The sequence below is a fragment of the Alternaria atra genome (genome assembly GCF_907166805.1).
Source record: "Alternaria atra isolate CS162 genome assembly, contig: 22, whole genome shotgun sequence".
NCBI lineage: Eukaryota > Fungi > Ascomycota > Dothideomycetes > Pleosporales > Pleosporaceae > Alternaria > Alternaria atra.
Genome location: NW_025091320.1, coordinates 2,373,479 through 2,387,393, shown reverse-complemented (window position 1 = coordinate 2,387,393; position 13,915 = coordinate 2,373,479). Strand labels below are relative to the sequence as shown.

Sequence of the window (13,915 nt, the reverse complement as noted above, 5' to 3'; positions counted from 1 at the left end):
TCCAATTCCATATTTTGTGGCCCTGGCCCAGCCATTGAACAACACCATCACAGCATGGACACTTCCTCCACGACCGAAGCGATCGATAGGTCGTTAACGAAATGTTCACGTACAAACTCCCTTTCTGGTACGAAGACTCAGTCAAACAAATCGTTTGCTACCACAGAAGCAAATGCACCTAGATGGACTGGCGTCGTAGCACCTCCAGCGTTTCGGCATAAACGCTCACGCTCACTACCGAGCGACCTCCCACTAAGCGGTTTCGTCGCGTCGCGAGCCAACAACGTCAACATGACTAGCGCGATGACTCAGAAGATTAACCTTACTGATGCGTATACTCTTGGAAATCAGCGCCAGAGTTTGCAATCTTGGGCTGATGGTATCCTCTCAGAAGAATCGGAACTCAATCGTGGCTCTCTTCTTGTATCTTCACCCAGAGAGCAGTTCAGGACCCGAGGCCGGCAGCCAGGCATGAATAACAACGCGTGTAATGATGACCGTAACAAACTGCCATCTCAATCACAACCTTCCTCAGCTACGCCACTGTCTCGCTATCGCCCCTGCGCTCGCATGATACACGCCCTCAGGCCCAAGCCCAATCCCACGACCGAGGATATTGCTCTTCAACTGGACCCATTCGCGAACGAAGAGACCTTAAATGGTCAACCATGTCTTTCAAAAGCCGACAGGTCGAATAGTAAAGGCTTTGTTGAGAACAAAGGCTTGCACAGCGAGCTGTCAAGGATGACTGAAAACTCGGCAACAGCTACTTCGCCCTCTCACCGACTCAACAAGACGAGTATAACGCAGATGAAGGAGCCAATTGTGCGAGATGACCCGCAAAAGCGGTTCTCATATGGCACAGAAACGTTTCATGCGACAAGCAGACAGTTTATCGATGAGCCGACCATTCAACAGAATATTGCTTCTCCAAACAGTGATATCAAACTGAATGGTCTCAGCTCTAACGCAATCACTAATACCCCCGCTCAAGAGCGAGAACCACCACTGAGCTCTAGCAGATTGAGTTCAACGAAGGCATCAAACAGTCGAAACGAGCCTGATACCCCATGTTTGTTGTTGAAAACAACACCAGAGAAGCGGAAGAAACATGAGCGCACGCCGTCCAATGGTTACGGCAGTCCCGGCTCCACCTTGACCTCGGGCGCTTGGGATGCCTTCGCTCCAGAGACATCCTCCCCGAGAAATGAAGTTTCACCAACAGCAGAGAGACTCCAGCGCCGGCTTCGTCGCGTGGAGAATTTTAGTCACGTTAAGAAGTCCGGTTCTCAGACAAGTCTTTTCGCACAGCAAGACTCCGTTGCCACACTCTCCGAGATGCATGAGACGGAAGTCTGCTGTATATACCCACTAGAAGCATTCGTTTTAGCTGGCACTGAAGACGGCTGCAATGTTCTCGACTGGGCCTGCCCATGGCCACCAGAGAAACCTGCAAAAAAGCTCCTTCGCTTCGCATCGCAAACAGACTTTGCATCTTCCGTGCACTACAAGTCAAACTCGCAGAGCTCAGCCAACTCGGATACTTCTTTGCACGGCAGGGTTGATACGGGTGGGTACCTTCCTGATTATCGAAGGAGCACGCTTCGTGTAGTTGATGTGCCTGATCAGGCGCAGGATGGTGGGCTTACGACTCTTGCTCCGCTTACGTATAGCGCACCCGTTGACGACGAGACATCAATTCTGTTTCCACTTGCATACAATCCAGCTGCTGGAGATGAGAGCACGACTCTCAGCCCGCTTACGTATAATGCGGCTGCTGGCGATGAAATTACGACCTTGCTTCCACTGACGTATGGTGCGACTGCTAATGATGAGATCACGACTTTTCCACTATTTGTATACTGTCCAACTACTAGCGATGAGTCTGGGAGCTCGTTATCAACCAGGCGGAAGCCAATACCACGAGAGTTCGAGGATAGCTCGCGTCGGACTTCTACTTCCTCTATTGACGCCGAGAATGACCACGAGGATGAGAATGAGAACAATGATGATAATGAAGTTGTCTCTCCACGCATGAAATCCAGAAGGATTCGCAATTATAGTTCTGAGGGTCGCTGCGCCGAGTTGAAACAGATTGTCGTCGGGAAGAAGCACATGCGTAGTAGTGGCTCTACAGGCTTACTAGATCATGTTTCAAAGTCAGTCGGCAAGTTCATCCAGTCGGATTCGGATACAGACGTCGTCGAGAAGCAGATGCCGGCCAACTCGATCACACGCCGTCCACTTCCTGGCAACACAGGATTGATAGACCGTGATCTTGAGTTTCACTATCGGGACCAGAACAAACGTGGGGTTAGCATGCCGACATTCCCTTCATCTTCGGCCAAGGGTGGTGAAGATAAAGAGCACAATCGCCGTAGCTCGTTCAGCAAGCTGCTCAGACTTGCTATCAGTCAGGTAACTCAGTTCGAACTGACTGAACTGACTGCCAAGACTCAGTTCAGTCAGTCAGTTCTTGAGGCCGCTGGACGTCAGTCCAGTCAGTTCAGAGATCTCTAGACTGACTGAACTGACTGATGTTGGACTGACGTTGGCTGTTTTTAAAGCAGAATTTTGCAATCGTGATAGCTACATCTAGTGCAGCTTCGAAGCCGCGCTAGTCCTAGATACATAAACACTAATCCTATACAAGTTAACATATAGAGCATCGAGCCAATCGGAACTTATAGAAGCGCGCTAGCCGCATCTAGCAAGCCTTTCGCGTCGCGTCGCGTCCGCTATACACGCGACGCTATACTACTGTTGCCATAATACTGATTGGTGTACTTCATGTCTACTCCCTCTAATTTAGGCCTTCGCCGCCTTGTAGAATACGACAAGCGCAATTCTCCTCTACCATCGCTATCGAACGCGCCTACTGTTGGCGATACTGCGAGCGAGGCACAGGCTGATGAGCCCATGGCAGTACAGGCGGACTTCCCCAACGGCGACGACGACGATAATTACGACGGGCTTGATTTTAAGCGTGTGCCGTACCTTGAGCGGCGCCAAGTGGAGCGCAATAGTCGCGGTGGGCCAAAAAGCTGGATCTACCGCCACGGCTGGGCCGTCTGGCACCGCAAGTACAAGAAGAACTACTGGCTTTGCTGGTACTGCTATTAACGACGGAGGCAGGAGGCTTGCTACGAGGCTGACAGCACTACAAACGCTGGCCGACACCTCTCAAGCAACAAGCCTGGGCACTCACACGGACCTAACGGACCTATACTAATTGCTAGCAGGGAGGACAATATTATGGGCGCGCTCGCAAAGTCCTAGGTACATATTATGAGGTCTAAAGGGATAGAAGTATCGCAAGAGGTGGCAAATGAGATGGCAGCAAGCTTTTCAACCTCTCGATTTCAGGACGCGCTAAAGGACTGGGTAGTCGCGGACAACCAGAGCCTCCGCGTAATAGAAACGCCGCAGTTTCGAGCCATGATTGCAGCCGTGAACCCGCTAGCCGAAGCCCTCCTTTGGCGTAGCCACCAAACGCTCCGCGATCATATTATTGCTGAGTACAACACATACATACCAGCTGTTACCAACTACCTTCGTGAAGCCCGGTCGCTTATACACGTGTCGTTTGACAACTGGACTTCAATTGGTGGGCAGTATGCTTTTACTGGCCTCTGCGTACATTACCTCAACAGTGAGGGCAAGCTAGTTGACAGTGATCGGCATGGAGGGAGATCTGGCCACCTCCACGATTCACCTCCATCTCCATACCGCCATGGAGACTCCATATAATTCTGAACCGACCTGATTAACCAGTTTAGTAGTAGTAAACCAACGTTCGTCGCAACAGGGTGGAGAGAGAATGTCCGTGCGCAGGGTGTTTCAGCAGAGTTTCTAACGTCACTCCATCAATCGTATGCTAGTTCCTATCAACATCATCATGACTATCTCCATTAGTAACCTATTTTGATATATCCATTGCTACAATGGCGTAAGAAGCCAAAGTACCGAAGGATTGATGAGCAGCTCGAGGATACCCGAAAGTGGCCTATCCCATCCCTCGTTCAAAATGAACTAGATGCCTATCTTACTGATCGGCGGGAGACCGACTTATCGATCGTCCCGTTCAAGTACTGGATGCGACCATCTGTTAAGGTGCAGTACCCTAAGCTCTCTCGCATGCCGATGGACCTCCTCTCGATCCCAGCTATGAGCGCGGAGCCAGAGATGATATTCAGTTTAGCTGGTGTTACTTTTTCTCCGCGTAGAAACAGACTCACTGAAGATGCCCTGGAGGCAGTCACATGCCTGGCGAACTAGGGAAGAAACAGTTTAATTACGATAGGCAGCCATAAACAGGATGTAAGAGGGTCTCAGGTTATTAGTGAGACGGCAGAGGAGAACGACGACTATCTCTCTTCCCTCTTTGGGTTCGTTGACGACGACTATGGACCTCTCTTTGAAGAGTCGCTGGCGGACAGTAGTAGTAGGAATGGAGAATAGATAGTGTAAGTAGATGGTATGTATTGTGTGTATTCTTCTTCATCACCGAGAGGTCTGTGATCTAAGCTTATATACATAGAGTGGTGGGCTGATTGATCGCTGGATAATCCACGTGACCATGCAAGGTACCCTGGGCTTACAGATAGTACTACTTCAATCCATCAGTTTGCTCCATCATAGACTCTAGATTAGCAAATTTTATATCTACTAACGTGAGCGGCAAGCGAGCTGCGCAGGCAAGCGAGCTACGCACTAAATGCAGCCATCCACCCCAACACACCAACAACTCACTACTACAACATCGTACTATGGTGTACAGTACGTTAAATTAACCCTCTACTTCTGCTGCATCTCTCTTGCATGTGCGCTTGTTATGACCTGCTTCGCCACAGTTCTTGCAGCGTCGAATACCCCCTGCACTACTACCTGTGCGCACTCTCTCCTAACGCCTCTCCGCCTCTAACTGAGCCTCAACATCCCTTTGCCCAACTATATCCTCTGCCTCTGCCTGCGATAGGGTTCCTCCCTTCTGGATTCGCTTTTTCTTGCGCTTTCTACGTTCAGACGCTGCCTGGTTTGCCTCCTCAAGGCTAGCTATTCTAGCCTCAAGCAGCGTGTGTGAGTGCACCTTCAAAGTTGATCCCTTTTTGACCTGCAACACCATCTCAATAATAGAATCAGGTGAAGAACTCTTATGCTCCCTTATCCTCTTTAGGATCTGCGTTGTTTGAGCCTCTATCTCCCAGGCGTTGCTTGGTGTTTTAGGTTGCCAAGGGGTAGGCCCTGGTGCAGGTGGCGTTGGCGTACGAGGCTTTACTTCAAGCTTAGATAACACCACTTCTGGGTTATGTGGGACTAAACCAGTTGCCCTAAAGCTTGACAAGATGTTGTCCTTCGAAAATGCCTTATTGAACACTGCCCCAAAGGTGGCTAGAAAGGCCTTTTTGTCGATGTGGTGGATGTGGCTGTTCGCCAAGCCCCTGAGTTCCTTCTTGTACGCCTGCTTCAGCGGGGCAAAACAACCCACATCAAGCGGCTGTAGGATGTGCGACGAGTGTGGAGGCATACAGAGGGTAATAATCTTGCTTTGCTCGCAGAGATCCTGGAATACAAGTGACTGGTGGCTCTCGTGGCCATCGATAATAAGCAGGCGGTGACTACCCACTGTGCGAGCCTCTGTGTGCTGGATAAAGTGCTGTAACCAGGCAAGACCAAGCTCGTTCGTTGTCCAGCCGTTATCGCTAAGGCCTATCCTCCAATCCTTTGGGTTGTTGTGATACCAGGCCTAGTCGTGGTGCTTTGCTTTGAGGATAAGGAAGGGTGGAATCGACCACCACATCGCGTTGATGCCAGCAATAAGCGTTATCCACTCACAGTCGCCAGGTTGAACTCCAAGCGGCTTAGTACGCCTCTCAGACGCTGTCACCACCTTAACAGACCCTCCAACGCCTATCTAAAAGCCAGTCTCGTCGAAGTTGTAGGTGTCTTCGTCCTAAATACCGTACTTGGCTTTAACATTGCGTACAAGGTTAAACTGTAAGTAGATTGTGTGTATTCTTCTTCTGATCACCGAGAGGTCTGTGATCTAAGCTTATATACATAGAGTAGTGGGCTGATTGGTCGCTGGATAGTCCACGTGACCATGCAAGGTACCCTGGGCTTACATAAACTAGGTACTAATTATCGCTGGATTGCTGCATAGAACTCTCTGGTGATCGCGCTGCCTAGTGATTTGAGATTTGATCTCAGGCTTTCGGCGTACGAGGTTCCTGGCCCATTTCTCTCCAACCTGGCCACCGCCACGAGCAGCTAGCAGCTGGTTGGCCATTTCTCGTACATAGCTAAGTGTAGGGGCAAAGTCTCGTGCATCGAGCTTCCTTATGTACTGTACAATCATCTGCTCTTCGTGCATTTGAAGCTTCGATAAGTTAGGATGAGAATCACGTCGTGAGGTGGTTTTGGCGCGTCGCGTCCGAAGGGTGCTTTCAGACACATTGTAGATGATGGCAGCACGTCGCTGGCTTAATGACGCGTCGGATTTAATAGCCTGATAGCAAGGATGATCCTGTCTTCACGAGGAAGCAGCTCAAGATCAGGTTGTTGAGACATGAGGATAGAAGGTGGATAAGACGTAGTCTTGGCACGGGTGCGCAGCTCGCTTGCCGCTCACGTTATAAGAATAAGTGTTGTTTGAAACACCTAGGCGGTTCACTACCCTGATTAGTAATAACTTTAAAATGTATGGAGTCTCCATGGAGGTATGGAGATGGAGGTGGAGATTCCACCTCCCTCCATGCCGATCCCTGCTAGTTGACCACCTGCTTAGGTTGCCTGAGCTACACGGAGCGCACACTGGCAATAATATTGCCGCTGTAGCAACAATACTTCGGCTATTTGGCGTTGACAACACGAGCGTCAGGTACTTTGTGCTTAACAACGCAAGTAACAACGATACTGCAGTTGAGTCCTTAGCAGAGGAGTTTAGCTTTATCGCAAGCGAGCGGCGGCTGCGGTGCTGCTGCCATATACTTAACCTAGGCGCGCAATTAGTAATTTGGGGCAAAGACCGTAGCGCGTACGAGAATGACGCCGCCCACCTTGAGGACGAGGAGAAGTACATAGATGAGTGGCGCAAATACGGGCCTATTGGCGTCCTCTTTGACGTGATTGCGTCTATCTGCACGCCTCAAACTCGGCAACTACTAGAGCGCCTACAGCGCGAGGAGGCAGAATTTCTAGGTGTTACACCTAACATCCGGCAGCTTGTTAAGCCTGTCAAGACCCGCTAGAATAGCTATTTTAGCACGTTTGTGGGCGCAGCTAAGCTACACAGCCCTATCGATAGCTATATTGAATGTAAACTTAGGGAGCATAGTGCTGCAACAGCACCCTCACAACGCCGGAAGAACCGCGAGCAGCTGCCCGCTGCACAGCCGCGACTATACATACGTGAAGGCGGTCTAAGCGGTAAGGACTGGGCGACAATAACAGAGTACATTCGACTCCTTGAGCTATTTGCCGAAGCTACACAGCTACTTGAAGGCCGCGGACAACACGGCCGCCACGGCGCTATTTGGGAAGTTCTAGTAACGTTTGAGTGGCTTCTCGACCAGCTTGAGACCCTTAAAGACTGTCTTAAGGATGTAGATTACAAAGGTCTAGACGCGCCTAAAGATCATCTTGTTATGAACGTTAATCTTGCTTACAGTAAGCTTGCTGAGTACTACGCAAAATTTAACGATGCGCCTGTCTACTACACTGCTACGATACTACACCCGCACTACAAGCACCACCTCTTAGCGCTCTGGAAGGTACCCGACACCCATGTTACTGCCCGTGACGGTGTTCACTATCGCGACGGCTGGCTTGACAATAACCACCGTGCATTCCTGCGCATGTGGCAGAGGCGAAAGGACGCCGCAGCTATTCCAGCTCAGACAGTGACGCCGCCGCGTAAGAAGTCCCGGCTAGGGTTGTCAACGTCGCGATCAGCTTTTCTACAGTCGTCGATCGAGCAAAGTATACGGCAGGTAGAGGCAAACCTTGCGAAGGATGAGTATGAGATTTGGAAGCGGCAGCCAGCGTTAGCTGAGGAGGACTGGTGTCAGATTAGATGAGATAATGCATAGAATTAATAGATGTTGATTCTTTCGTGTCTTCTCCCTGGAAGGTAGTGCTATCACGATGTATATGCTCTCGTACAAATAAGGCCGAAGTAGGATCGAGGCGGGTCGGCCAACATGGCTGCAATCGACACCAATGCTAAATTGCCTGCTGGATGGCCTTCCATCAGACAGCAACACATGCTATCTGACAACTAGCTGTCTCTTAATCCGCTTCTATACTGGGAGTCAGTTGCTGGGCAATTCCCCATACTCTCAAAGTTTGCTATTGACGTTCTAACAATACTAGCGGCAGCGGCAGACTGTGAGCGGACTTTCAGCGAGCTTGGCGACATGTTAGGCACGCGGAGACTCCATATGAAGCCAGAGCTTGTTTCAGCTTTGCAGAGTTTAAAGAGCTAGAAGAGGCTTGGTATACAGCCAACGACTACGTCAGCTTTGGGGTTAGCGCGTACACTATCGGAGGAAGAAATCTCGAAAATACAGGAGCAATTATCTCAGTTCGACGTCAGGTAACTCAGTTCAGTCAGTCAGTTTTGACTCAATTGAAAAGTCTTGGCAGTCAGTCCAGTCCAGTTCAGTGACCTCACAACGTCAGTTCAGTCAGTCCGGAGCTCTCTGGACTGACTGAACTGACTGATAGCAACTCTGGCCGAAGCTAGCACGCTGTGCAATTGAGTTCGGTTACGATACTAGCCATGATGCATTAGGCCACGCGAAGGCCTTGTTCATTCGTCAACTCTGGATCCTGAGATGCTGAAGAGCTCCAATCCCGGTTTTACAGTACTAACGCCGATGTATCAGCTCTCAGTCATAGCGGCCCCTCATGAGACTGCTACATCACAGGCGTCTCCGATGACGATGGGAGTTCGAGACTACTCATGCCGAAACCGTATAGCGCTCTGGTAGTCTGATATCATTCGATGTCTAGGTCTATATTTTCGATCAGCCTATGTAGAAATTGTAGACTCGTCGTTACATCACTAGAGATGGGCGATATGCATCCACACAGATCACTGAGGCGGAAGCACAGGTTGTGCTATTATCTAACCCTGCAAACAGCCTAGAGGCGTTATGACACTAGTGCTTGGCAATGCCTCTGGAAACCACTCTTTGAAAGTATGCAAGGATCTGGAACATCGTGCACGTTCTTTCATTGTTCAATCCGTTGCATACAGTAAGTTAGAAAGTGTCATAACTGTTAGTCGCAAGATTAGATCAGAAATTGTCCCAACCACTGTCAATAGTACGGTTCCAGAATTAGCACGCTTGTTCAAGAAACCCTGGTACCATTGGTATAAGCCTAGGACCACATCACATGACTGCAGAGCAGTCATGACTAATGCGTCCGACTATTTCAGAGCTTAAACACACACTTGTACATAACATGGTTTACAAGCGAGCGCCGCGTACAAGCGAGCGCCGCGTACAAGCGAGCGCCGCACCCCACCAACTTTGCGCACCTCTACAGTCGTATATCTTAACAACGTGATAATATGATATATAGATATTTATATAGCAGATTAAGCAGTATCTTTAGTATCCTTCTTGCATGTACGTGAGTTGTGGCCAGTCTCCCTGCACCTCGTGCAGCGCGCCAGAGCCTGGCGGCTGAGTCCTGATCGCGCTCCTCCTTGACGCTCTTCACGAGAAATCTGCTGCTCAACCTCACGTTGAGCGAGTATATCCTCTCCCTCTCCCTTTGTCAAGGTCCCTCGCTTCTGTATACGCTTTTTTTTACGCTGTTTACGCGCTGAGGCTGCCTCATTAGCCCTCTCAAGGCTGGCAATCCGATCGCGCATCAGCTCAGCTGAGAGCATCATCACCTCAGCGCCCTTCTTAAGCTGGTCAATCGCTTCAATAATAGAGGCAGGCGATGAGCTCTTGTGCCGCCGAACGCGATCACGTATCAACGTTGATTGAGCCTCAAGCTCGCGTACGTTGCTCGGCGTACGCGCCTCCCAGAGGGCCTCTGGCAGGGCAGCTGGAGTAGGCGTACGCAGCTGCACGTCAAGCTTCGATAGTACAGTATCTGGTTGGAGAGGCACGAGGCCTGCGCCTCGAAAAGCTGAGCAGATATTGACTGATGTGAACGATCGATCAAAGGCTGCCTTGAACGCTGGCAGAAACTCGAGCTTGGTGATGTGGTTGATGTGGTGGCGGATCAGGCTCTCTACCTCACGACTGTACGCGCGCTTCAACGGCGAGAAGCAGCCAACGTCAAGAGGCTGGAGTAGGTGAGATGAGTGAGGTGGCATACAGAGCGTGTAGATGTTGTTCTCCTTGCAGAGCTCTTGAAACTCAAGAGAGTGGTGGCTCCCATGGCCATCAAGGACGAGCAGACGACGCGCACCAACAACGCGAGTCTTCGTGTAAGCGTTAAAGTGCTTTAGCCACTCAACTCCTAGCTCGTTATTTGTCCAGCCATTGTCGCTAATTGCAATCGCCCAGTCGCGTGGGATATCCTCCTCGTACCAGGCAGACAGGTGATACTGGCCAGCAAAGATAAGGAATGGTGGGATTGTCCAGCCAGCTGCGTTGATCGCAGCAATTAACGTTACCTACTCACGATTGCCTAGCTGAATAGCCTTTGGTCTGCCTCTTCTCTCTGACCCTGTCACGACAAGCTTAGTCGTGATCTTGCCCATCATAAAGCCAGCCTCGTCGAAGTTGTAGACGTCCTTATCGCAGATGCCGTACTTAGTCTTTGTCTCCTCTACAAGCTCAAACCAGCTCCTAATTAGAGCTGGATCCTCGCATAGAGCTCGCTGCCTATCGTACGGTCGATTAAAACACGTCGTGAGACTGTCTGTACGCTTGACAAAGTTGCGCGGCCAGTGGACGCCGACCTGACCAGCGCCGCGCGTAGTCAGTAGCCTATTAGCTATATCACGTACAGCTTCGTACGTAGGCGCAAATCCACGCTGATCTAGGTCGAGTATATAGCTAATAATCACCTCCTCTTCTCTCTGGGTAAGCTTTCTTGAGTTAGGCTGGCAATCGCGTCGGGCAGGTACACCAGCGCGTCGGCGGCGGATCGTTCGTTCAGACACGCTATAGATAGCAGCAGCATTGCGATTACTCTGTATTTGATAAGATTTAATAGAGAAGATAGCAAGCTGAATATCTGCTTCATTTGAAGCTGGTAGAGTAGCGCTACGCTGAGCCATTGTACGTTAAGATGAGAGAAGTGCGCAAAGTTGGTGGGGTGCGGCGCTCGCTTGTACGTGGCGCTCGCTTGTAAACCATGTTACAGACACAACAATACACTCATACATGAGACCCTATACTACTATCATCCGTTGCTTACACTGTCACTAACAAGATTTTGTCCGACTGGTAAAGACAGAGTTTGGTACGCTAACTTCTGCTTAACCGGTTTTTCAAAAACCGGTTTGCCCATGTATGTCACCGTGCTTCGAGTTCAGTACCTCCGCCACAAAGGCATCTCCTGCACATCTACACTTCTCATAATCTCTTCTTCTCCTCAATCTCTGCCGACAATTTCTGTACGCCGCTCTCGATAAGTCCTCTTACCATCAACCCATGCATCCACCTTCCAACCACCCCTTCCAAGACCCCGGCGTTCCCTTTTCCCTTCTCTCGCCACATAACCGTATGGTTGATGAAAGTAGTTTGGTCTCCCTCCTCTTTGACTTCAACCACCAGCATTCCCTCTACTAGTGGGCCTTTATAACTTCCAGGCGCATCTAGAGTCAGGGTGATACGCTCTTTGTCTCGAGAAGTCACCACGTAAACTCCGCAGACGCGGTCTCCAAGAACAAACTGGAGAGAACGAATGTATGCTGAGTTAAACGTATTCCTGTCTTTGGCATCCTTGATCATGTACCAGATACCCCACGCAGGAGGACGCTTGGAAAATGTAGCCATTGTGTGTCGAAGAAAGAGCACCATCATCTCTGGCTTGGAGGCTCCAAGAGCCACTGTGGAGATTTTCTTGCGCGTGCACTCATGGTGAATGATGTAGTTTTCCGAGCTATTCTGGACTGTATCAGGTATAGCGATCGATTTGTCTTGTAGGTAAGGCGTTGTTTGGCATTGCACGCTTCGGGAGAGGGTTATGTGTAGATACGTAAGGTACAAAGCTGAGCCTGCAAATGGCAGAGAGGCTAGAAGGAACTTGTAGGCCATGTTTCGAAAAGATTCAGAGGTCATGTCTGTGTGAGGGGAATGCCTCTAGCACAACGGTGAAAGTCGGAGTTAAGCTGAGGCAGCCGAAGACCACAGCATCGTCTGTAAGCGTCACACAACAAGTATCTAGCTAGCAGATAACTAAATCTGCGTCTTTATCTCTAGAGATGTTGTTTGCACCTAATTTGCTACTACATTAATGTCAGGAGAGGTGGTGTTAAGGCATCTCACCATCGGCTTGTTTCCAACTTTCACGGTTACGGTAGGGACTGCATAGAAGAGCGGGATATAAAAAGCTTAAACTACGATATTAACCAATCAAGTTTGATCCGAGGTCGAAGACCTAATATAAAAATACCGTGTCCGTGCACATGTAGTCATCTCACCGTTACAAACTAATGCAACAGCATTAGTAACATTCTTAAGAGAATGCATTGATTGCTGCGGGTCGTTGTTGACCTGTCCTTGCACTTAGTCCATGAACTCGGGCATATTACAAATGCACGTATGTGTAATAGTACATATAAGAAACACACGCCTGCGAAGCCATTTCCTACTTAATACCTAGTAATTTTAGAGCTAGCGCTGCCACACTTTTGCATAATACGATATCGTAAGAAGAATTATGCTCTACTTAGTTCGTGTTTGTGATTGGTGGAAAATTACTCATCAAACCAAGCTTTACTAATGAATGCCGCTAGTTCCCTCGCACATTAGAACAGCGACACTACGGAGGTCGCTGTCAAAAGTTGTCTGACGCTAAAAGCGCCATGAAGACGCCACATTTCTTAGCTATTCCTGTGCCCTTACTCTCCTGCCATGGATGCCAACAATCAAGCCAATCAAGCTGAGTTGCCCAGCTTGGCTAGGCTTGAGGTTTATAGACAATACAGCTTGATGGATTAGCTTGATGGGTTGAAATCGAAGAGCTTTATTGGCTTGCAAAATTTTGATGTTGGTGTGGCTCAACCCGCGCATGGGCACTGTATCGTAGTCTCTTCTTGGCGCCGAAACCCGCACTCTAGTCACACTGTTTTGAAACACCCGCGTTTGAGCGCGCAACGGTGCGCTACTTAACAAGAGACTCAGACCGTCTAATTTACGTGCAGAGACGATGGCTAAGCTTCACTTTCTACTGGCGTACTTTAGCACTGTTGTGCTGGCTTCCACAACGTGCGTTACCCCGCCTTCCTTGCAGGCGATCTCGAAGCGAGAGTCGGCCGCCGAGTCCCGCGCATCGCATGCAACGGCGTTGGCTAACTCTCTTACACCACATGCGCCTTGGAACACCACTTCACCTTGGGGTTGGAACGCGACATACATTCTGCAATCTAAGGGCACTGCAACTGGGTCTTGACCTACAACTACTGTCACTGTCGGCAAAGCAGGGGAGCTTGTCTTCTCGCCGTCATCGCTGAACGCTTCTGCTGGCTCAGTCATTGATTTTAATTTCCTAGGGCTAAACCATACATTGACTGAGAATGATCTTTGGAATCAGTGCCACAGCAACCAGAAATTCGATACTGGATATCGACAGTACAATCCGGCTAGTGTAAGCGGGAAATTCATCGTCGAGATCGAGATTACCATCAGGAAGCGAAATGGTTCTTCTGCGCTCAAACAACAAAGCGCTCTCATTGTCAGGCGGGGATGGTATTCAGTCTGAATCCACACGGAGC

At 49.7% G+C, this 13,915-nt stretch overlaps 2 protein-coding genes across 2 annotated transcripts; one reads left to right on the top strand and one right to left on the bottom strand.

The window, feature by feature from the left end:
- Nucleotides 1–291: 291 nt before the first annotated feature.
- ALTATR162_LOCUS3547 (uncharacterized protein) lies at nt 292–2,520 on the top strand (the record flags this gene model as incomplete). The annotated part of the gene is made up of 1 exon (XM_043311155.1): nt 292–2,520. One exon carries the CDS (start codon nt 292–294, stop codon nt 2,518–2,520), a length of 2,229 nt encoding a protein of 742 aa, XP_043167090.1.
- A 9,032-nt stretch (nt 2,521–11,552) lies between these two features.
- Nucleotides 11,553–12,260, bottom strand: ALTATR162_LOCUS3546 (uncharacterized protein; the record flags this gene model as incomplete). Its single annotated transcript, XM_043311154.1, has 1 exon — nt 11,553–12,260. The coding sequence occupies one exon, from the start codon at nt 12,258–12,260 to the stop codon at nt 11,553–11,555; it is 708 nt and encodes a 235-aa protein (XP_043167089.1).
- Between the last annotated feature and the right edge of the window lie 1,655 nt (nt 12,261–13,915).